Here is a 26,265-nt window from a genome sequence, read left to right as displayed (position 1 = left end):
TTCTTTCAGTTCTAACAGAAGCAAAATAAAAAGCAAAATTTCCAAATGTACTAAAAATAAATATTAGTTATAGTATATTTTAGTGACTGGTCACTGAAGTAATGGTTATCGAATGTGCTGCTCAGTTCTCAAATATCTAAGAATGCACCGTCCAATACTGTGGTCACTAGCTACATATGATTATTTATATTTATATTAATATTTAATATATTTATATTGGATACAATTTGCACTTCAATTTCTCAGCTGTACTAGCCACATTTCAGATGCTCAATAGGCACACATGGCTACCACACTGGACATAGATATAGAACATTTCCATCATTGCAGAAAGTTGGATTGGACATGTTGAACCTAAAGGACTTTTAAAGCACACTTAGAAGTCTTCCAGTAATAACAAAAGAAACATAACTCCACGTTTCATCAGCATGTGGTGTCTATTTTCCATGGCACCAAGTACTAAAGACTAACTACTAAAGGCAGTATACTCTGAAGGAACCTTGACAACTAAAAAAAAAAATGTTTCTTTTTATTCAGTACAAACTACTGAGGTATTTACACTCTTTAGCAACTGAAATACTACTTCTTTTTCTAGTAACACTTCATTAAACTCTTTAACTACTAATAACAATTCAAAGCCTCAAGAAGAAGAATGGTTTTATTTCACTTTAAAGACCTACTGAGAATTATATCCATTTGTTAGCAATTGAAAATTAACAACCTCCATCTTACTAGCCATCCATTTAATATTCCTTCTACTCCAAACAGTACTTTTTCACAAGCTGAAGGTAGATTTTATGTAGTTATAGTAAAAGTGATTGAGGAGTCTTACTCTTAAAGAAAAAAGTACTTAATAAAACCTCATTATATTCATAAAAGTTCCAATTGGCCTCTATTAAGGAACCAGAAGGTATCAATGATGTGTAGAAACTAAGCAGTGAGAAATCAAGAAGCTGCCCATCACAGAGTTTTGAAACACGTGAAATGTTCCCCAGTAAAGTGGCATTCATTGCTGGTGACTCAAGAGAGATGACTATTAGCCACTGCCACTTCTCTCCTTGCTTCTCTCTCTTTCATAACTCTTTCTAACTCATCTGGCCCTCAACTTCACTTTAAGTGAGTGACAAAGAAATCTAAACATTACTCACATTCAGCCACATATCCAGTGGGAATACAAGAAATTTCTAACAATGAATCTCCTTAAACATTCTTTTCCAGTACATGTACGGGAGAATATAGCCTTCATCTTCTACTAAATAAAAATTCTGAGTAATGAACACCTGGTTACACTATGAGTGAACAGTAATTCCTGCGGAGAAAAAAAGGATGACTATATAAATGGTGTTTCTATCAAACTTGCTGCAGCCAGTAATTCAAATGCACTTTATTCTTTGTTTTCCATGTATGGAAAAAAACCCCAAAAACATAAAGGGCTGAAATGATTCTTCTGGGATTTATTCACTTGGGGCAAAAAGTCTTCTGTATCTTTCAACAATTTTATAAATCTTCCCAGTCTGACAGAATCTGTTTGTGGAACACAGCTTTCAAATTTGATATCCTCCTATTTGTGTTTGGGGCAGTAATAATTTCCTCTTACTTGCCTCCAGTTTTGTCTCTTTCTAATCTATTCTCAACGGTGGTGCCACATGGATCTTTATAACAACACAAATTTAATAGTGTTCCTCACAGCTTACAAAAAATCCTTCAAGACCTGACCTATCTAGTCTTTTCTGTCACCACTTTCCCATGTCTGCTCATATTTAGACCTATTAAACCACTTGGAGTTCCTAAACTAAGCCCAGGTCTGTCTACCTACGCATTTGCTGTTCTAGCTGCCTGAATGTCCTCTCTCCTCACATTCCCTAATCTGGTTAACTCCTGCTCCTTTAAAATTCAGTTTGTGTGTCACTTCCTCTGGGAAGCCTTCCTTGAACATCTTCCTTTCTACACTTATGACTGAGTTAGGCACTCCTCTTCTATGCTCCAAAGTCACCTTGAATATACTTCTACATATAGGGGTACATATTACTTTTATTATAATTATCTATTTGCTTACTGTCTCTCTTTTTTTTTTTTTGTGAGGAAGATCAGCCCTGAGCTAACATCCACGCTAATCCTCCTCTTTTTTTGCTGAGGAAGACCAGCTCTGAGCTAACACCTATTGCCAATCCTCCTCCTTTCCCCCCCCCCCCCCCAAAGCCCCAGTAGATAGTTGTATGTCATAGTTGCACATCCTTCTAGTTGCTGTATGGGGGACACAGAGAAGCAGTGCATCGGTGCGCACCCGGGATCCGAACCCAGGATCCGAACCCGGGCTGCCAGTAGCGGAGCGCGTGCACTTAACTGCTAAGCCACGGGGCTGGCCCACTTACTGTCTCCCCTACATTCTTTGAAAACAGAAATTGTCTTTATATCCTCAACAAGTAACATACTGCTCAGAACATAGTAGGTATTCAATAGATATTTGAAAAAAACGGAAAGAGGCAAAAGGAGAATAGGATTTTTCTCTAATTTAGCCTATAAGTGTCCCTTTCAGGTTATGGTGTATTTATTTATTTTTTTGGTGAGGAAGATTGGCCCTGAGCTAACATCTGCCAATCCTCCTCTTTTTGCTGGGGAAGACTGGCCCTGGGCTAACATCCATGCCCATCTTCCTCCACTTTATATGGGACGCCGCCACAGCATGGCTTGACAAGCGGTGCATCGGTGCGCGCCGGGGACCCAACCGGCGAACCCTGGGCTGCTGCAGCAAGTGCGCGCCCTTAACCACTTGCGCCACCAGGCCAGCCCCCGGTTATGGTGTATTTATGTTGGGAAACATGCCAGGCCTGTAGGTAATGAACATATAATAAATTACTGAACAGTATCATGACAAAAAGGAAAGAAAAAGACAGACACAATTGAAATTATTTTGCTAGCTATGCATTACATGTTATTATAAATTCACTTCCATAAATGCTTACAGCAACACAATCTTTTAATTATAGCTCCTTTTAGATTTATAAAAAACTAATTTAGAAAAATAGCTCTGCTTTTCTTCTAGTTCCTAAGAAGAATACTTACAGGGACTAAAGTAGCACCACCAGTTTTTAATCACTCAAAGCTAATTTCTGGTCTGTTTCTTCTCCCCTACATTCCTGTTTTCCTGGTTTCTGATCATTTCACTAAATCGTAAAAGTTTCCATCAGAAAAATCAGAACATAAACAAGTAAAATAATACTAAGTTCAAAATGATCTACTCTGTTACATATGAACATCTCTAACAAAAAATTTGATGAAAAAGCTAAAATTTAGAAAAAATAAACTAAGTTCAACTTTCCGTATATTCCTCCTCCCCATTCTCTATGACTAATAATAGCTAACATTAATGAACATGTATTATAATGCCAGGGACTATTCTAAGTGTTTTACATGTATTAACTTGTGTAATTCTTACAACAAGCCTCTAAGAAGGATATCATTTATTAACCCCATTTAATGGATGAGGAAACTGACTCACACAGGAGTAAACTTGTCCAAGGAGTTCAGAGCTAGTAAACGGCAAAGCTAGAGTTCATATCTAAGTAATCTGGATGTGAATCTCCACTCCTAACTACTACACTATAGACCTAAATATACTTTGAATTCACACAGTACTTCCTACATGTTTAAATAAGGACATTTGTTTTTAACCTTATAAAAATTCTAGGAGGTATTACTTTTAACAAAAGTAAAATTCAGGCACAGAGCACTTATGTGAATTGCCCAAAATGACAATGTTATATTAAAAAAACAAAACTTGGTTCTCTTAGCTCATCCCTGATATTTCCAATATGACCATCAACAAGAATGATGTTTCATAGCACAAAATAAATTATTTATTTACTTATTTTGTGAGAAGATTAGCCCTGAGCTAACATCTGTTGCCAATCCTCCTCTTTTTGCTGAGGAAGAATGGCCCTGGGTTAACATCCATGCCCATCTTCCTCCAATTTATATATGGGATGCCGCCATAGCATGGCTTGATAAGCGGTGCGTTGGTCCGCGCCCATGATCCGAACCTGCAAAACCCAGGCCGCCAAAGCAGAGCGCACAAACTTAACCGCTACGCCACTGGGCCGTCCCCACAAAATAAATTTTTAAAGGAATTTCTTAGAAAATAAATGAAAGGTCTTTAATCAAGAGAAGTTGGCTATTTGGGACAGAAACATTTCTACTACTTCTCAAACTAAATTTACAACGAAAATATTCCAGCCCATGTCTCATGAGAAATCCAAATTACTGAAGCATAGGTTTACAACACCTTTAACCCACGTTTACGCTACTGGGGGCATTATTACTAGCAATATACAAGTAGGTTTCCATCAACCACGTACTGTCGATCTATACTCTCTAAGGTAGTTAGGAAGCCTCTAGTTTTTCCTCTTTCCCCATGTTCACCAATTCTGTTAGATACATGACAAAAACAATAAAACAAAAAACTCTCCTTAAAGAAATCACTACTAAACTGTTCAAAGAATACAGATACAGAAAAGGAAATACAGGTGCTATACAAGCAAGTTTTGTTGTAATAATTTCCTTAAGTACAAGTTATGCTGAATAACATGGCATGAAATCCCAATAACACAACTATTTTTATCCATGTAAAAACACTTATTCATTCTGCCTCACATTAATAGTTCTTAACCTCCTGTTTGCGAGCTGAAACTTTATTGTATTCTTTTTTTTCCTTCACGGCAGCTAGAGCAGTATGCCAATAAAAATTTGCTGAATGAGTTAATGAATCAGTCAGCCACCTGATCATCCATCCACCCACCTTTTCACATTTTGGTTGGGGTTATGGTATGTAGTGAGTATGACAATAAATTATCAAGCAGAACTAACTGAACTTCATTGTAACCAATGCTAAGTCATCGGCCCTGTATACATTAGGAGATTATACCCAGAACTAAACAAGCACACACATTTAGTATTAAGCCAAGCTCCTCATCCTGGCAAGAATGTCTTTTCTCTGGTATCACTTTTCTCTTTTACTATTGAAGACATAATTCTTAAGGGTTCTTGCTATTCAAGCCCTTTGATTATTGAGCTCTAAATTGAAAAGGGAAAAGACTGATCCCTGAGGGAAAAACGGACAAAATAAAGCAGCCAGACCCACATGTTTTACAGCATTTAAATTCTTTTGGGAGATCAAAGAAAAACAGAAGATACAGATCATTAAAAGAAATTTAAATATGAAATTTTAAAATGTCTTAACAGTCAGGTCAAATGTAGTGTTTAATCTTTTTATGCAGCGGTAAAACGGAAAGCTGTAGCTACAGACTACAATCTGATCTGATGTCATCCTGGCTACCAGTAGATAGATAAACACTGTTTTAACGAGGAAAAAACAAAACACAAATCTTCAGTGAGGAACTGAAGGCCATCAGCATCCTTCCACAAGTTGGTCCATTATACTACTATTACCTTCTTTTAATGGAAGCCTCCATTATGGGGGAGGGGTGTGTGTGTGTGCACGTTTTGGACTTCACAATGTTTCAAATTGCAATCTTGTAAAAACTATCCTGACTTTGAGACCTTTCACGATAGAGCTTTTGAGCTCTATCGTGAAAGGTCATTTTTAACATGAGTGAACTCTGAGCAGCCACAAGAAGCTAACCAGTGATGCTGTTTTGAAACGAATGGTTCCTTGCCTAAGAGAAATGTTCATATTAGTTTCATTACCAACTTTTAAATTCCATTCACTATACTTAACCTGAATTTGAAACAAAGTTGAGGAAAAACATTTTTTATTTAAAGAAATTTACTTGTCACTTAATATTAAAACAAAAATTACAAGAACTTGGGGTCGGCCCCGTGGCTTAGCGGTTAGGTGCTCACGCTCCACTACTGGCGGCCCAGGTTCGGATCCCAGGTGCACACCGACGCACGGCTTGTCCGGCAATGCTGAGGCGGCGTCCCACATACAGCAACTAGAAGGATGTGCAGCTATGACATACAACTATCTACTGGGGCTTTGGGGAGAAAAAGGGGGAAAAAAGGAGGAGGACTGGCAATAGATGTTGGCTCAGGGCCGATCTTCCTTGGCAAAAAGAGGAGGATTGGCACGGATGTTAGCTCAGAGCTGATCTTCCTCACACACACAAAAAAAATACAAGAACTTTAACGTTTTTATTTTAAATAAAAATAATACACGCTTTTAAATAGGAATATGCCATAATCACTGTGTTGTGCATACTGCTCTTTATTAAGGTTATTTTTTAAGGTAAGTAGCCAAGAAAAGTTTGAAAAAGTAGAATAATGAAGGGATAATACTTTAGATTTTAAAATATGACTATAATAATAAACACAATGTGAAACTGATGTAAAAATTGACAGATGTTTCCACAGAACAGAATACATAGACCAAAAACACACTCGAGACCTTACAAAACTTAGCTTGACCAAAATGGCATCATAAATCAACAAAAAGGGCAGTCTATAAATTACTTAACTTTAATTTTTTTCTAAGTTATATTTTATAATCATTTTGTCAAATATCAAAAGCAAATATAAATTCACTTGAATTATTAAAACTGTATTAAACCTATATTGTAAATTTAGTAATAAATGACTAATAATTTTTCCCATTTCTTGACACATCTATTTACTCATCTACAGCAAATTTCTAGTTTTATCATATAGATTATGTACTTAAGATCATTCCTAGCTATTTTATAATTTTGGTTGTTATTGTAAATGACTTTTAATCCCTTTAGCTTTTTGATAATTTATTATACTTGTATATATACATTTTTAATGATTCATTTTTGAACATTTATTTTGCATTTAGTCACCATTTTACTGAACTCTTTTTCAGTTGATTTTCTTTGGACTATTTTTCTGAAGAGAGACTAATATTGGCCAACAAATATATAATTATCTTGTTCATTATTGGAACCATATTACTAATCAGTGTTTATCTTATTGCACTAAGAACTCCCAAAATAATGTTAAATAAGGGTAACAGTGGGCATTCTTGTCTTGTTCTTGCTCTAGTGGACATTTCTTCAGTATTTCACTGATAAGTGTCGTAGTGTCTGCTGGTTTCAGAGAGCTATTCTTTATCATATTTAAGGAGTACGTAAGTATGTTGTAAAAGAAAAAAATGAACTAAAAGGATATACACAACATTCAGGTTATGGGTCGTCAATGGGCAGTTGTGGTCAAAGAAGATTGTATCTAACTTTTACAAAATATGTCTTAGTGTTACCAATTTTTAAATCAATTTAGTAGAAATGTAGGTGCTTGATATTATTTAAAAATAAAAATGAATTATCCTACTCTTAGTATAATAAAAGCTTGTAGCTGGAATAGTTGAATTTCATCAAAAATTTCTGTCATCTACAGAGATGAGCATATCATTTTCCTGCTATTTTTTGACTTATTGATGTACTAATGTATTATTATTTATAGATTCCTTAATATAATATCCTTAGATCCTGAAAGAAATCCTGTTGGTCATATTCTTATAATATACTCAGAGATTTGACATATCAAATTCGGAAAAAAGCAGTTCTAAATCAGTGTGTTAAAAATGTGTAACTATATGTATAGGTAACTGCTCTGGAAAAAACCACGAAAGTAGATATATCAAAATGCTATCAGTAGTTACCACTGGGTGGAAAGATCAAGCATGACTTAAGAGTTTCTTCTTTATACCACTTTATATTTTCTAATTTTTCTGGAAGAAATATGTATTATTTTTGTAATCAGAAAAAAATATAATAACGATTTGTTGGATTTAATCTGCAAGTACTTTACATAGATGTTTTACAACTATATTAATTAAGTGAGACAGGACAAATGTCAATTTTATTTTTGAACTATCTTTGTTAGCTTCTAGTTATCAAGATTTTGCTAATTTTATAAAATACATGAGTATATTTTCTATCTTTTTCTCTACTCTACTTTTTTTCTCTGTGGTTGATATAGCATTATAATTATCTGCTTCTTTAAATAATGAATGAAATTACCCATAAAACCCACTGGGCTTAGACACATTTTTTTTTTTTTTTTTTAAATTCATCATTGTGGTTTTTTTTTTTCCCCCCCAAAGCCCCAGTAGATTGTTGTATGTCATAGCTGCACATCCTTCCAGTTGCTGTATGTGGGACGCGGCCTCAGCATGGCCGGAGAAGCGGTGCGTCGGTGCGCACCCGGGATCCAAACCCGGGCCTCCAGCATCGGAGCGCACACACTTAACCCCTAAGCCACGGGGCCGGCCCCTGGGCTTAGACACATTTTAACATTTCTTCTATAAATATTACTCTATATGGGATTTTCATTTCTTGAGTCACTTTGGTAAACTATATTTTCCTAGAAAATTACCCATTTCATCAGGAATTCAATAAAGGTGTCAAAGTAATTCAGTGGACAATAGAGAATATTTTCAACTTCATACTATATCCAAAAATTAACTTGAGAGTAATCATTGCCCTAAATAGAAAACCTAGAATTATAAAATATCTTGAAGAAAAAATAGAGAAAAATCTTTGTGACCTTGGGGTAAGCAAAGATTTCTTAAAAGACAAAGAGCATTAACCATAAAAGAAAAAATTGGATTTCATCAAATTAAAAACTTCTGCTAATAAGACATGTCACAGGTTGGGAGACAATATTTGCATAACATGTATCTCAGAAAGAACTTGTATATGGACTATTGTAAAGAACTCTTGCAACACAATAAGAAAACAAGCCAATTTTTAAAAAGAGCAAAAGAATCAACATACAAAAATCAGTTGCATTTCTATACACTAACAACGAAGTAGCAGAAAGAGAAATTAAGAATACAACCCCATTTACAATTGCAACAAAAAGAATAAAATACCTAGGAATAAACTTAACCAAAGAGGTGAAAGATCTGTACACTGAAAACTATAAAACATTGCTGAAAGAAATTGAAGAAGACACAAAGAAAACGGAAAGATATTCCATGCTCTTGGATTGGAAGAATTAACATTGTTAAGATGTCCATACTTCCTAAAGCCATCTATAGATTCAATGCAATCCCTATTAAAGTTCCAACAACATTTTTCACAGAAATAGAACAAAGAATACTAAAATTTATATGGAACAACAAAAGACCCCGAATAGCTAAAGGAATCCTGAGAAAAAAGAACAAAGCTGGAGGTATCACACTCCCTGATTTCAAAATATACTACAAAGCTATAGTAACCAAAACAGCATGGTACTGGCACAAAAACAGACACACAGATCAACGGAATAGAATCGAAAGCCCAGAAATAAACCCACACATCTATGGACAGCTAATCTTTGACAAAGGAGCCAAGAACATAAAATGGAGAAAAGAAAGTCTCTTCAACAAATGGTGGTGGGAAAACTGGATAGCCACGTGCAAAAAAATGAAAGTAGACCCTTACCTTACACCATACACAAAAATTAACTCAAAATGGGTTAAAGACTGGAATGTAAGACCTGAAACTATGAAACTTCTAGAAGAGAACATAGGCAGTACGCTCTTCGACATCGGTTTTAGCAACATATTTTCAAGCACCATGTCTGACCGGGCAAGAGAAACAATAGAAAAAATAAACAAATGGGACTACATCAAACTAAAAAGCTTCTGCACAGCAAAGGAAACCATCAACAAAAGGAAAAGACAACCTAACAATTGGGAGAAGATATTTGCAAACCATACATCTGATAAGGGGTTAATCTCCAAAATATATAAAGAACTCAAGCATCTCAACAACAAAAAAACTAACAACCCAATTAAAAAATGGGCAAAAGACCTGAACAGACATTTCTCCAAAGAAGATATACAGATGGTCAACAGACACATGAAAAGATGTTCAAAATCATTAACTATCAGGGAAATGCAAATCAAAACTACGATGAGATATCACCTCATGCCTGTCAGAATGGCTGTAATTAACAAGACAGGAAACAACGTGTGTTGGAGAGGATGTGGAGAGAAGGGAACTCTCACACACTGCTGGTGGGAGTGCAAACTGGTGCAGCCGCTATGGAAAACAGTATGGAGATTCCTCAAAAAATCAAGGATAGAACTACCATATGATCCAGCTATTCCACTGCTGGGTATTTATCCAAAGAACTTGAAAACACCAACGTGTAAAGATACATGCACCCCTGTGTTCACTGCAGCGTTATTCACAATAGCCAAGACTTGAAAGCAACCTAAGTGCCCATCAAGGGACGAATGGATAAAGCAGATGTGGTATATATACACAATGGAATACTACTCAGCCATAAGAAACGACGAAATCCAGCCATTCGTGACAACATGGATGGACATTGAGGGTATTATGCAAAGTGAAATAAGCCAGAGGGAGAAGGTCAAATACTATATGATTTCCTTCATTAAGTAGTAGATAATAACAACAATAAACAAACACATAGGGACAGAGATTGGATTGGTGGTTACCAGAGGGGAAGGGGGGGGGGGAGGGAGGAGGGCGAAAAGGATAATTCGGCACATGTGTGTGGTGATGGGTTGTAATTGGTATTTGAGTGGTGAACATGATGTAATCTATGCAGAAATAGAAGTATAATGATGTATACCTGAAATTTATACAATGTTATAAACCACTGTTACTGCAATAAACAAAAATTAAAATAAAAAAAAAATAAATAAAAAGAGCAAAAGACCCAAACAGACATTTCATCAAGAAAAGATATGGATGGCACATAAACACATGAAAAGTTACTCAACATTGTTAGTCATGAGGGAACTGCATATTAAAACCACAATGAGATACCACTATGCACCTATGAGAAGGGCCAAAATTCAAAACATTGACAACACCAAATGCTAGTGAGGATATGGAGCAACAGCAATTCTCATTCATTGCCAGTGGGAATGCAAAATGGTACAGCCACTTTGGAAGACAATCTGGCAGTTTCTCACAAAACTAAACACAGTCTTACCATACGTTCCAACAATTACACTCCTTGGTATTGACCCAAATAAACGAAAACTGAGGTCCACACAAAAACCTGCACACCCATGTATAGAGCAGCTTTATTCATAATTGCCATAACTTGGAAACAACCAAGACGCCCTTCAGTAGGTGAGTAAATAAATTGTGGCACATCCACACAATGGAATATTATTCAGCACTAAAAAGAAAGGAGCTATCAAACCATGAAAAACATGGAGGAACCTTAAATGCATATTACCTAGTGCAAGAAGCCAATCTCAAAAGGGTACGTACTGTATAATTTCAACTATATGATATCTGCAAAAGGCATGAAAGGAATGAACTACTAATACATGCCACAATATGTATGGATCTCAACAGCAATATGCTGAGTGAAAAAACCAGACACAAATGGCTACATATCATACAAATCTTTTTATATAACATTATGGAAAAAGGGACAGAACTCAGATTTAAGTGGTCGCCAGGAGCTAGGGATGGAGGGAGGAGACTGATTATAAAAAGTAAGCAGGGGGGGCCGGTCCCGTGGCATAGTGGTTAAGTTTGGCGTGCTCCACTTCAGCAGCCGGGATTTGTGGGTTTGGATCCTGGGCATGAACGTACACCACTTATCAAGCTATGCTGTGGTGGCGACCCACATACAAAATAGAAGAAGCTTAGCACAGCTGTTAGCTCAGGGCGAATCTTCCCCAAATAAGAAAAAAAAAAAAAACCGCTGGCCTGGTAGCATAACGAGTGGCTGGGTTCGTGCATTCCGCTTCGGTGGCCCGGGGTTCACTGGTTCGGATCCTGGGTGTGGGCCTGCTCACTACTCGTCAGGCCATGCTGAGGCAGCATCCCACACAGAAGAACTAGAAGGACCTACAACTAAGATATACAACTATGTACTAGGGTTTGGGGAGAAAAAAGAAAAAGAGGAAGATTGGCAACAGATGTTAGCTCAGGGTGAATCTTCTTCACACACACAAAAAAGGTAAGCAGGGAACTTTTTGGGGTGAAGGAAATACTCTTCATCTTGATTGTGGTGGTGGCTACACAATCTTATATGTCTGTCAAAAAATAGAACTATATACTTAACAAGGGTAAATTTTTTTGTATATAAATTGTATCTCAATTAACTTGACTTATTAAAAAAAAAAAAGAATCCTAGAGAGCACCTTGTAACTGCTTAACCCAGACTGAAAGCTCCATAGGAACAGGGATCATGTCTTATTCATGTTTACACCCTTAGTGCCTAGGATATTACAGCTATTATATGTTTACTACATGCTTGTAATGAATTAATTACAAGCATTAATTCATTTAATTCTTATAGAAACCTTGTGGGAAAGGCAAAATTCATAAGCTTATTTTATTTTATTTATTTTTTATAATTTTATTTATTTATTTATTTTTTCCCCCAAAGCCCCAGTAGATAGTTGTATGTCATAGCTGCACATCCTTCTAGTTGCTGTATGTGGGACATGGCCTCAGCATGGCCGGAGAAGCGGTGCCTCGGTGCACACCCGGGATCCGAACCCGGGCCGCCAGCAGCGGAGCGCGCGCACTTAACCGCTAAGCCACGGGGCCGGCCCTCATAAGCTTATTTTACAGATAAAGTGAAGATCAGAGAGTAACTCTCTTGCCCAAAAGGACATAGTCAAGAAATGGCAGAACTAGGATCTGAACTCAAGTTTGTCTGCCTCCAGAGCCTACAAGCTTAACTGTTATGATATGCTGCCTTGTTGATTTTGCTCAGTGCTTACTGAACAAATGAATGGATGAGGAACGAGAGAATTGTGCTGGAGTTTGGTAGGGTAGGTTGAATCTAGTTCGTAAGAAAAATAAAATATGTGTTATATTTTAAAAGGTCACATTATGTAGAGATGCAATGTGGTTATTCTAGGTATAGCAGTTAAGCTGTGCATGTAGGGTGACCATTATTTAATTCCTTTTAACAATGTCTTTTTCTTTTGCCTCCTTTAAGAAATTAGTTTTATATATTTTATTTTTAACAATGAGAAATATAAAGAAAAAACAAAAATGTCCTTAACCCTTCAACTCAGATAAAACTCGTTTACATTTTGAAAAATAAAAGTAATACATGTACATAATTAGAAAATGCAAACCATATAGGCAGATATAAAATGATAAGTTAGAGCCATCTATCTCTCCTGTTGCTCCCTTTTAATTTTCATTCTTATAATTTTATAATTTTCATTGACTATGCAGAGATTCATGACACACTGATAAGGGCTTAGTATGTAGAAATAAATTTAGATGGAAACCAGTCTACACATTTGGTCAACTTATCACACTTGCTATGATCTTCTAGGGAGTAAGCAGTAGTCAGAAGTGATGAAAAGTGGTGAGAGGATATGGGAGATAGCCCAGAATGTCGGCATTACTACTTTTCAGGCCTATATTGCTATTATGGCTCGTCGTCTTCTATTGACAAAAAAAAAAAATTATATGACGTCTGTGTTATTAAAGTTTATAGAAACTGGTGTTCTGTGTACTCTGGTTTCCCTTAAGATTGGTAATTCTATCTTATGCAGAAAATTTTAAACCACCGTAAGAAATACATACAAATATGTATTGTGTGCTTACTACTGGGTAGTGGGATATAACAGTAAAAAGCTCTCTCCCTCCATAAGTTTATAGACTTATCAAGAAATAAGATGACAGAAGATATTTAATATATATTTGTAATAATGCTATATTAAATTTCTGCCCAAACCACAGGAAAAAAATAGAACTAATATCATTTTTGGCATTGTTTAATTCCAGAGGAATTTATCTCCTACACCCTAAGGATCTCAAAACTAATTAAGTTCATATTCTGTCCTTCATTCTTAAAGAGAAGGGAGGGCAGGACTATATTATTAGCACATTTTGAGCTTCAAGTGGTAACAACAAAACATCACAAAATTTTTTCCCATGAACTGTGATATGAAGTGCATTAGCTTTGAGCATGGCTCCTTAACAAATGTCCTTGAACAGCTAGGAAAAACCCCTTTATAACATAGGAATGGTTTACAAATTCAGACACAAGGAGGAAGAAAATAATTGACTTTATTTGTCAATTACAGTCTTCTACTGTAACAAACTGCTTCTCATATTTCCTATATAATACAAATTCAAATCTAAAGGAGACACTATCTTGTAAATTTGTTGCCACAATACCAAGCATCTGAATAAAGCCTTTGCAACTAGTTTCAAATTCAGGATTCATACTAATAACCTACCTCATTAAATAATCATTTCATCAAACACATAACAAAAAATATTTTTCAACAAATTGTATTCACTTCTGTGGAAGGGAGGGTATGTAGGAACTTAATGAAGTAGTCAGAAGATTTAAAACATTTTGGGAAGGCAATTTAGTATACAGATCCTCTCCTACCCCAACAAACCTTAAGAAGTTTCATACACCAGGGTTTCAGTCCCTTTAAAAGCAGCAGGGTATGAAGCATCACAGTAGCATAAATTGTTCACATATCTTCTCTGGACCCTTCCTTTCCCAGGACTTGTCTACAGTGTAGCAATTACTTTTTTTTTAAACTGGTAGCATATACCAATGTAGATTAACAATACTTTCACTATATTCTACCATGTCCCTTTGAAAAGGGGGATGAAAGGGAAGGGAATAAAATAAGGAGAAACAGGGTAAAAGCTGTTTGATTCCTTTGTTCACTTTCCCTACTCCATGACCTTGAATGTCTGTCCACATCAACCCTGGCAGAATTCTGGAAGTCTGTTTTCTGGAAGGGATAAAATGAATGGTCTCTGGACTGGAGGACACAAAAGGCAGTTGACGGTGGGAATATAGTACTAAAAACTGAGGGGAATTAAGTGAACACATGCACAATTAATGCTGAATGCAGCAACCCCGTCCCCTCTCCCCCAGTCCTCTCCACTCCTTACAGTCTAAAAAGTAATGAGAAGACTCTGCTCCTTAGACCCTGATACTGATGTAGGGATGTTCCTCAACAGTAGGGACAAGAAGCTCACCCTACAATAAGGCCCAAAGGCAACCAGCTTACACATTTAAAGCTTCTAATTTAAAGCTTTGCACTCTTAATCACGAGCCGACAGTTAATTATTACTAGACATCAGAGGAAAACTCAAACATAAAAGATATCAAAACAGAGAAAAACAACTTTAGGGGAAAAGAGACGATGTAGGGAAAAGAAAATTTGTTGTAGCAATAAAAGGATACTATGAAATAAACATTCACAGAATAAAAAAGACCTCCTAGAAACTAAAAATAATAGTAGTAGTAGAAAAGAAAATTATAATTAAAGATAAAGATGAAGAACTCTTCCAGGAGGTAGAGCTAAAGGAAAAAGAAGTAAAAATTAGAGAAGTACTGCAGGAGGCCCAACATTAAGAAGCTATTGGCAGTCAAGAAAGAGGAAACAAGAGAGCCACCACGGAGAGAAGCAGAGTCCCCAGGTGAATAGAGATATCCCAGGATGACAGCTGTATACTACACAGAGACACATGTCCAGATTGGAGCAGTGTGACTCAAGAGACACACTGAAAGCTGTCATCACCAAGATCTCTGCTGCTGTTTATGCTCTTTTTATTTTAATTTTTTTTTTTTTTTTGTGAGATCTGCCCTGTGCTAACATCTGCCAATCCTCCTCTCTTTTTTTTTTTTTGCTGAGAAAGACTGGTCCTGGGCTAACATCTGTGCCCATCTTCCTCTATCCTCTTTTTAAAGATAAGAACATAGTGCCCAGGTGAGCCTGGCCCTCAGCTTGTCTTGACTAAATACTGATGAATTTATTCTCAAAACACTCAGCAGCCTGATAAGCTCTGAACACTCATTTCATCCCACAGAAGTGTTCTTTACCCTACTCCTGAAAGCTGTAGGTAGGTCACGGTCAACTTAGGAGAAACCACAGCGCTGCTCACTCCCTCTGACCATATTTCTGCCAAATCTCCAAGACCTGGTCCACACCCAAGCTCTGCCCAGTAAAATTTCCAGGACTAAGTCTTGACTCTGCCCAAAGTTGCTTTACTTCCATAGAAGAGACTTGGTGAACCTCTGGAAACTCAAGCAATTGGTTCCATCAATCCCTGGGGATCCCCGAGATCCTTTCAGGAGTCCAAGAGGTACAACTATATACTTAATACTACTAAAGAACTATTTGTCTTTTTCACTGTGTTGACACTTGTGCTGATGGTACAAAAGCAATGGTGAACAAACTGCTGGTACCTAAACACAAATCAAGGCAGTGGCACAAAACTTCCATAGGACTCATGTTCTTCACTACTATATAACTGCAGTTAAAAACAATGCCAATTTTAATTTAAGAAGGTCCTTGATTAGGCAGTAAAATTATTAGTTTTACTAAATCTCAACCCTTCAGTACATGCCTTTTTATTATTATGTGTGAGGAAATGGTAAGTATGCATAAAACATATACTTAAGTACAATGATTACCTTCAGGAAAGGCACTTGGTGTGATTGAACTGCAAGCTAAACTAGCCAGTCTTTTTCATGAAATGCCATTTTTACTTGAAAGGTTAAATGACAAACTATGTTAATCAAGCTTAGATATTTGACAGATATTTTCTCAAAATTGAATGAAGTAAGCCTGTCACTACGAAGAAAACTGACAGTACTTATTGCCAAGTGATATAAGTTAGGCTTTCAAGAGAAAATTAGAATTTTGGAAAACATATCTACCAGAGTGAGCTTGACAGCTTTTCAATATTTAAAGACTTTTCTGATGAGACCAGTGGTAGTATTAACAAATATGATTTTTAAATATTATATAATGAAATGTGTAAACATCTGTCCATGTAGGAAAAGTCCTAGAGGGCTTATGTCTGTCTGTCCCACTGGAACTTGACGGGTATAAATCCCTCACTTTTATTTTCAGGATGAAACGAATAATTTTTTTTCAATATATCTGCATAACTGTTAGCTAACCTAATTGTAACAAAATTCTCAGCCCATCTTACAGGAGCTCCATCTTCTTAGAAACAAACTCATCCTACATTTAGAATTCTTTTCTTTGTCAAATGGCATTGAGTGGACCATAACTCAGTAAACTAAATTCTTATCATATGTATGTTTTATAAGCAAGTAAGAAAAAAAATAAGCATAATATTTAGAAGAAAGAATGGAGGACACAAAGAAGGATTCTGGTTGTTAAATATATAACTATAAATCATTCCCATTTTTCTCTAAAATCCACATTATGATATAAATGGTAATCAAGTTACAAATTTCAAGACAAAGTAAAAGAGGAAAAAATCTTCTTACTAGCACAAAACAAACTTTTTCTTTCTTTCTTTTTTTTTTTGTGAGGAAGATCAGCCCTGAGCTAACATCCGTGCTAATCCTCCTCTTTTTGCTGAGGAAGACTGGCTCTGAGCTAACATCTATTGCCACTCCTCCTCCTTTTTTTTTTCCCCAAAGCCCCAGTAGAGAGTTGTATGTCATAGCTGCACATCCTTCTAGTTGCTGTATGTGGGACGCGGCCTCAGCAGGGCCGGAAAAGGGGTGCGTAGGTGCGCACCTGGGATCCGAACCCGGGCCGCCAGTAGCGGAGCTTGCGCACTTCACTGCTAAGCCACGGGGTCGGCCCTATAAATTTAAGTTACGTTTAAATTTAATTAGTTTAAGAATAAATTTAATTAGTTATATTAAATTAAATTTAAATTATGCTTAAGTTAGGTGAGGTAAGGAGGTCAGTCAGAGAGAAAAAATAAGTTTCTAGTAAAAAGCTTTGGAGTTGTCATACATTTCTCTAGTTTGTCATATGGACATGTTCTTTAGGATTTGTCACCAGGCAACTAAAATCAACTCAATTTACCACATTGTTCATAAATAATCCCCTTAACGAATTGGGAATGAAACTACAGGTTCATGAATAAAGTACTGACTGCCCTCTAGTGTTCAAACTAAAGATTTCACCAATGAACTGGATGTAAAGTACCTTTCAGGAAAAAAAAAAGCCAAGGTCCTAAAGAAGCCATTAAGAGTTGTTAAAATCAGAGGAGAAATTTGGATCTTGCAAGGTTTTCAACAGCAGTTTTCTCAAAGCAAGACAATAGCTATTAATCTGAGCTATCTGATTATTTGTACCAGTAGCCCAAAGAGCCTAACCTCAGTCATCTATGGTAACTGGGCATGAGTAGAACATAAACTTAGTAACATTTTTACTTTACTTCTTCAAGTTACACTGGCATGAAACAAGATTCAGAGTTCTTCCCATTTGGTGAAGAATCACAAAATGCCTGAATCGAAATCTTCCTCCAACTTGCTGAGGTTAAACAAGGGAAAATATCTCTGGTTCTTTTTTTTTTGCTGATGCATTTTTTAAACGGGAAGTACTTCCTAACAGTCTTTCTAGTCTATAACAGTTTTTTTGTTGCTGTTAATGGATATCCTAGACTGTATCTCTCTTTCAAATTCGAGTCAATAGGAAAACAAGGTTCAATACACAGTAACTGACTTTTTAGTCAAAAAGGCAGAAACTAAATTTTTGTCTATCTAGATTTATATTCCCTTAACCATGTTGTTAGGTAAAATATGAAATACAGGCAAACTTACTGGAAACAGTGTACCTCCCTGCTATTATGATTACTTCCAGGGTACCTTTCACTGGCCAAGTACTAATGAAGCACTATAAAACACACTTGTTTTGGAAATATTAGCAGAATAAATTTTCAACCAAATACATAAGTTGCTAAGTGTTCAAGATAGAGAATTTAAAATTTCTTATTTTAACTTGCCAAGTGGTTCTTTGTTTTATTTGAAGTAACTAACATTCTAGAGCAGCAAGCAGCACTCAAAGCATGGTCTAGAGACCACCGGGGATTCCTAAATAGCAAGGTTAGAATTACTTTTTATAATAATATGAAGATGTTATTTGCCTTTTCATTCTCATTATCTTCCAACTGTACTGTCAATTTTCCAAAGTCTAGAGGGTATGTGATACCACAACAGACTGAATGCAGAAGCAGACATTTGAATCCAGCTAGCTTCTATTAAAGCACACATTAAAGAGATTTGCAAAAATGTTAATGCCACTCTTCTTGCTATTTTTTTTTTAAATTTTATTTATTTATTTTTTCCCCCAAAGCCCCAGTGGATAGTTGTATGTCGTAGTTGCACATCCTTCTAGTTGCTGTATGTGGGACGCGGCCTCAGCATGGCCCGACAAGCGGTGTGTCGGTGCGCACCCGGGATCCGAACCCGGGCCGCCAGCAGCGGAGCGCACGCACTTAACCACTAAGCCACGGGGCCGGCCCTTCTTGCTATTTTTTTTGGTTTATTTTGGGACTTATTTTTCACTAAAAATATTATTTATATAACATAATGGGTTTAATGTTATTTTTAAGTGAATTAATATTTTAAAAATTTCTCAGTTTTAATTTCTAATATAGTAAACATCAAACAAAGCTCTCTGGGGCCCTCAATTATATTTAAGAGTATAAAGGGATCCTGAGACTAAAAAGTTTGAGAACCACTAATCTAAAGAGCAGCATACCGAACACGAAAAAAATTAATTTACTCTTAAAGCTTTAACGGAGGTGAGGATGAAACACAAATTATCATTTACTAAGAAAAATGTAGGTGATACTCACCAAATGGATCTTCCATGCCACTATTAACCAGTTTAGGGAGGTGGGGTATAGTTTCTAAAAAGAGAAAAAGGTAAACGATATACTTAAAACATAAAATTCATCACCTTTTATGTTTTTTAAAAAATAAACCCAATTCAGTAACAGTGATTATAGTTTAAAACTAGAGCATTATAGAAATGTACAACTTATTAAGTGAGTATATTGCCAACTGCGGTTTGTTTTAAGGGAGCTGAGATATAGATATATAATATAAAAATATCATAAAACACTTAAAGCTAATTTTCATTTTAAAATATATCATTCTCAGTTTCCTCAAATAAGTTCCCTTTCTAATCTCCATCTTGAATTTACTAGTGTAAGAAAAAGGCAAGTTTTTATGTAAAAACAAAACAAAATAAAACCAACTCCACAAAACTCATATAAACACCTGAGAAAGGAGATGAGGAATATCTTAGAATTGGTTTCGCCTAAAGAAAGTAGAAGTTATTTTAGATACAGGAGGATGGTTCAGTAAGTTGTAAGTTTAGAATGCTCAAGTATGAAAATAAAACAAAAAAATGTTTTGAAAAAATTTTGTAAGTATAGATATCCAACCCCCCTTACTCTTTAATCAAGACAAGGATCAAATCTGCCCAATCTTGCTTCCTATCTATTTCATGGTTTTGATCCCAAGGGCATTCCCTAATAAACAGTCTGAATACTAAACTCTAATTCAGAGTCTGCTTCTCAGAGAACACAATCTACTAAAGTTGGTGCCAAGAGTGATCTAAGAAAATTGGGAGTATGAAAGGGTTTCAGAGTTGAATCACTCACAGCCTAGGGTGATAAGGACCCTATCGCTGGTGGTAGGTGTAACACAGATAATCCCTGGCACAAGGTGCTGGTCCAATTCTTAAACTTTCACCAGTGGTGAACAGTGATGATGGATCTGCGGAATCTACTTGACTGGATGTATCAGGCACTTGAAGAGCAACGGGAAAACAATAACTATAATGACAATGGAACTGAATGGCTATTGCTAAACTCAAGTGATGCTCTAGAAAAAGATAACAAAAAGCGAAGAGTGATTAACAGTCAACTGCACATCAAATATGAAAGCCACAGGCTTCCTTGGAAACATACAAAGAGGCTCTTTTCTGTGGTGGCAGCAGGACAGAAAAAGCTGAAGACCAGGCCCAGGAGTTAATCATCAGAGTAGGCTAGCTCCAAAGAAGGTTAACACAGCCAAGGGAGGTATGCTATGCCAACGTCAGGTCCCTGACTGGGAAAGAATGAGACCCTAATACATGAGATGGAGACAAGTGAGTTGACAGTCCTCCAAAATCTCAAATGCCCAAATACTCCTTGAGCCCTTGAGACTACAAAAGTGCCCCACCCTCCCTATAAGAGCTAGCACTCTCCTTTCCCTTGAAGAAACTGCAGAGGCCATCACACCCTGCTCAGAAAAACAATAATGCCCCCTTAGGATCTGCCACCTCCATGCCTCCTTTAACTTGTAGTAGGTCACAGCATAACCCAGCCCAGGTGTGGCTGACAGGTCAGAAAGGAATTCTAACTTAAGGGAGCAGCAAGACTTAGCCAGCATGTACTGGCAGGGGCCAAGGGAGTACACATGGACTGAATTCTGAGGATGCTTGAACGTGAGGACCAGAACATAAGACCGAAAAGGGAGAGGTTATCAATTACTCTCCGGAGATACAAGATTTAACACTCTAGTAAAAACCTCAGGATACGATGTGAACTTACCACTAGAAAGCTTCCCAAAAGCTGAAAACTGATGGCCCATGTTAAGTAAAGTAGCAATACCAAACTGCAGTGGCAGAGAGTGGAGGAAGGGATTAAAAGGCTCAAGGAAGTAAGCTTGCTGAAACAGTCAGAAAGCCCATCAAATTGTTATGTTCTTTGGGGGCCGGGAGGCTGCCGTAAGGAATGTGCTGGTGAGAGGGGCATCAGTGTCATTAAGAAGTTTAACAGCTGTTCTCCATAGAAGAGGCTGTTACAAAACTAACCTCACTGATAGCAATGGTGATGACAAGACCCTGAAACAAAGGAGACCAGGCCATGGTATTAACTGTTAGAAGCCAGATGGACACAATTACCATAAATCCCAGCAAAGTCAGAGGGGCAGTCAAAGGGACCTGACTCACAGATTTATGGAGATAGTTAATGGAACATGACGTCACTAGAAGCAAAACAGACAAGCAGCCAATAAGAGCACTTCTCTATCTGTAACATCAAAAGAAATCAAGGATGGAAGATCAGGACATTGAGGGCGGTCATCCCAACAAAAAATCAGAATCATGTGCCCAGTTTCTGGACCTGAGCCGGTTTCAGTTCCTGAACCCATTGACTGAAAGAGGCCAGGTACTCAGGAGAAAGGAATCTGCAACACCAAAGCAAGTATAACAATTCCCTGAGAAACCTATGGCTCTAAGAGACCCATATGCTATAGGTCTCAGGGACTCCACACTCAGAATGTCCCTGCACTTGAAGTTTAATGCCCTGTAATTGCTATCTTGAAACTCTTAATAATTTTATCTACGAATTTGTGTTCTGTAAGTGAAGTCTGATGGGGAAAATGAAGCACCTGCCAGAGACTTGAAGCTTCAGCACACACACAGTCGACCTCCTCCTGTCTTCCCAGGAGTGGCCCGTTGGCCACACCCTCTGGCCCCATCGGACCATCCTTTCCCTGCCTGGGCTGGCAATGCCACGGTGCTTTTGGGCAAACCCCCTCACCCACTCTCAATCCAGGTGTACTGGGAATGCAAATTATGTAGTTGGCCCTGCTTATGGCCATTCACTCAGCTAACCATAAACTGGGGAAATGGGAACACTAACGTTTTGAGGACAGGTTGACATTGATACCTGGAGTCATCATAAGTGTCATCATGGACTTACAAGGACCAGGAAATAAACTGAGTCCTGGTCAAGATCTAGCACAAAATGGGCCCACTGGGTCTGTGGACCCTCTTGGTGGTCACTTCCCTGCCCCCTGAATGTATAATTGAAACAGACATACTCGGAAATTAGTGCTACCTCCATTTTGAGTCGATGGCCTATGGGATAAGTTGACACACTGAGGAAGACCAAGTGGAAGGAAGCCTCTAAAGCTGCTCCACCTGCAAACATAATAAATACAAAACAAAACAATACTGTATCACAGGGGTGAGAAGGGGAGATGGCAGAAATTAGTGCTCCACCCCTAAAGGATGCAGGATTCACCAGTGTAGTCCCTGAAGAAACCAGACAAATCCTGGGGGAAGGTAGCAGATAACCACAAACTCAATCTAATAGTAGCCACAACTGGCACTGCCATGCCAGATGGGGTATCTTTGCTAGAGCAGATTAACACAGCCCCAGGAGCCCACAGTACATAGCCAATGAATGGAGGAATAAGCTTTTTTGTTTTTCCTTCAATTGCCATAAGAAAATAGGATCAGAAACAATTCACATGGAAGGAATTACAGCATACATTTACAGGACTATGTCAATTCTGCCACCGTCTTGCCTAATACAGTAATCTAAAAGATATGAATCATCTAGACTTCCTGTAGGACATCACACTGACCCACTACATTAATAACATCATGCTAATTGGGTCAAATGATCAAGAGGTGGATAGCACATTGAAGGCCTTGACAGGACACACACACTCCAGAGGGTGAGAGATAGATGCTACAAAGATTCAGGTACCTATTATATCAGTAAAATTTTTTACAGGCCCAGTAGTCAGGGGCTCGATAAGACATGCCATTCAAGTAAAAGCATCCAAGTAAAGAACTGCATCTTGCATCTCCCACCATTAAGAAGGAAGCACAACACCTGAGAATACTGCTCTGACTTATATAATGGGTGACACAAAAAGTTGCCAGTTTTGAGAGTAGCCCAGAACAGGAAAAAACTCTGCAGGTGTAGGCAGTGGTGCAAACAACCTGGCAGATCCTATGGTATTGTGGCAAATCCCAATGGGAGAATCACTACACAGACTCCTGGGGTTCTGGAGCAAGGCCATGCCACTTGCAGTGGAAAATTGTATGCCTTTTGCAAAAAAACTCTAAACATACTAGTAGGAGTTCTAGTAGATATGCAGCACCTGACCATGGGACACCAAGTGACCATTCATCCAGAATCACCCATCATGACCTGGGTTCTGTGAGACACACCAAGTCGTAAGGTTGGGTGGCTCCAGCAACAATCCAGTGTAAGATGAAAGTGATACATCCAGGATCAAGCACAAGTAGGACCAGAAGTCACAAGCATGAGCAGCAGATAGCCCAAACCCTCATATCATCCGCTACTGTTGCACAAGCGCCCCTCCCTCAGCATACACCTTTGGCCATATGGGAGGTCCTTATAGCCAGCTGACAAAGAAAAAACCCTCACCTTTTTCACAGATGGCTGTATGTGGTACAAGTCAAAAATGGACAGTGGCTGCACTCCAGCCTCACTCGGGGTGACAATGAAAGACAGTGGTAAAGGAAGACCCTCCCAATGGGCAGAGCTCTAGGTAGGACATGTGATTATCTACTTTGTGTGGACAAAGAAGTGGTTTGAGGGTAGAATATATGCAGACTCATAGGCAAATGTCCTGACATGCTGGTTAGGAGGCATAAATGGAGAAAGATTAGACAATTGGGGGAAGGAGGTCCTAGGGTAGAGCCACATAGGAGGACAAAGGAGTAGACACAACATTTGATGATCTTTGTATCACATGTTAACAGTCACCAGAGAACATCTACCATGAAAGAGGCACTAAACAACCAACTAGACAATGACTCAACCAGTTTATGTCAGCCATCTTTTGTCATGGCCTCCTCAGTGCTGACAAAATGGGCACACGAAAGAAGGTGGTCATGGTGACAGGGATATACACTATGCATGGACAACAGCATTAACTCCCACTTACCAAGGATGCTATCGCTACTGATACTGCCTGAAGTCCAAATGGCCAGCAACAGAGACAAACACTAAGCTCCCAATATGACACCATCTTTTAAGGAAAACAACGGGTCACTGGATGGCAAGTTAACTGTATTTGGCCCCTTTCACTCTGGAGAGGTGAACAATTTATTCTGAAAGGAATAGGGACATATTCTGGGTGTTGGCTTGCCTTTCCTGCCCTCAGGGTTGCAGTGAATACTACATGAAGGTTTAGGAAATGTTTAATCTACCAGTAAGCATCAACCCACATCACATTATTTCATGACAGGGGATCCATTCTGTGGTAAAGTAAGTGAAGGAGAGGGCCCAGGACCATGAGATCTACTGGTGGTATCATATACAGCATCATCTAGAAGCTGCTAACCTAAAAGAGCACTAGAATGGCCTGATACACAGCTGAAGCACCAACTCAATGCAATAATTTATGACAAAAGAGCACCACATTCCAGGATGCAATATATATCCCAAATCAAAGACCTTAATATGCTGCTATGTCTTCAACAGGAAGAATACATGGATCTGGAAAATGGAGGGTAGAAACAGCATACTCTGATTATCATCAATCCCAAAGACTCACCTGGGGAATTTGTGCTTCCTATCCCTGCAACTCTGGGTCCTGGAGAGTTAAAGATCTTGGTCACCAAAAGAGAAACACTTCCACAAGAGACAAAAGAGCCCCAACAGACTATAAGCTATGGCTATCACCTGGGCATTTTGGAGTCCTTGTATCCAGGGATCAGCAGGCAAGAAGAGGAATTACCAACTTGGCAGGGGTAACTGATCCTCATTATCAGAAAGAAGTAGGGTTGCTGTTCCACAATGAGGACAGTGACAATGTATTTAGAATCCAGATGATCCACTTGGGTGCCTACTGGTATTCCATTCTGACAGTACAGTAAACAGACAGTTTGGACACTCTGGCCTGGGAAAAGCATGGTAACCAGTGGTTCAGATCTCTCAGAAATGAAGGTTTGGGTCACACCACCAAGTAAGCCATCAAGACTGGCAGAGACAGTAGCTGAGGGCAAGAGGAATCTGAAATGGAGAGTGAAGGGAGGTAATAATTATCAGTTGTAACCCTGAGACCAGTTGCAGCAGCAGGCCATCAAGTTCACTACACTAATCTTATAAGTATTGCTCAGGAAGAGATGCCCACCAGAATCCTGGAGGAGCTGCTCTCTCAACATATATAAAGAAGTAGATGAGGAGGCCAGCCTGGTGGTGCAGCGGGTTAAGTGTGTGCGCTCCGCTCTGGCAGCCTGGGGTTTTGCAGGTTCAGATCCCAGGCATGCACTGACACACCACTTGTCAAGCCATGCTGTGGCGGCATCCCATATAAAGTAGAGGAAGATGGGCATGGATGTTAGCCCAGGGCCAATCTTCCTCATAAAAAAAAAAAAGGAGAAATGGCATCGGATGTTAGCTCAGGGCTGATCTTCCTCACAAAAGAAGTAGATGAGATGAATGAAAATGAAGACACAAAACACCAAAACTTATGGGATGCAGCTAAAGCACTGCTTAGAGGGAAATTTATAGCTGTAAATACCTACATTAAAAAAGAAGAAAGATCTCAAATGAACAACCTAACTTTTACCGTAAGACACGGGAGAAAAAAAAAGTAAACCAAAAGGAGGGAGATAATAAGGATTAGAGTGGAAATTAATGAAATGGAAAATGCAAAAATTAACTCAAAATAGATAAAAGACCTAAGTGTAAGAGCTAAAACTATAGAATTCTTAGAGGAAAACATAGGTGTAAATTTATGACCTTGGATTAGGCAACAGTT

General features: G+C 38.0%; 1 protein-coding gene across 5 annotated transcripts in view; it reads right to left on the bottom strand.

The window, feature by feature from the left end:
* PHACTR4 (phosphatase and actin regulator 4) overlaps window positions 1–26,265 on the bottom strand; it is a 105,483-nt gene that overhangs the window by 52,067 nt on the left and 27,151 nt on the right. For 2 of the 5 annotated variants that reach the window (XM_058553418.1, XM_058553419.1), the window contains exons 1-2: window positions 22,558–22,666; window positions 19,536–19,589 (exon numbers count right to left, since the gene is read on the bottom strand). The exons of 1 other annotated variant lie outside the window; for it this stretch is intronic. Coding sequence is in view for 1 of the 4 variants with exons in the window: in XM_058553415.1 (XP_058409398.1) it covers window positions 19,536–19,551 (16 nt within the window). In the remaining 3 variants the exon portion in view is untranslated. Of the gene's footprint in view, window positions 1–19,535; window positions 19,590–22,557; window positions 22,667–26,265 lie in introns of those variants that run through there. 2 more of the 5 variants (XM_058553415.1, XM_058553416.1) reach the window with 2 other exon arrangements.

The sequence above is a fragment of the Diceros bicornis genome, chromosome 13, assembly GCF_020826845.1.
Source record: "Diceros bicornis minor isolate mBicDic1 chromosome 13, mDicBic1.mat.cur, whole genome shotgun sequence".
Taxonomy (NCBI): Eukaryota; Metazoa; Chordata; class Mammalia; order Perissodactyla; family Rhinocerotidae; genus Diceros; species Diceros bicornis.
The sequence above is the reverse complement of the archived record's forward strand: the minus strand, read 5'-3'. Positions and strand labels throughout refer to the sequence as shown.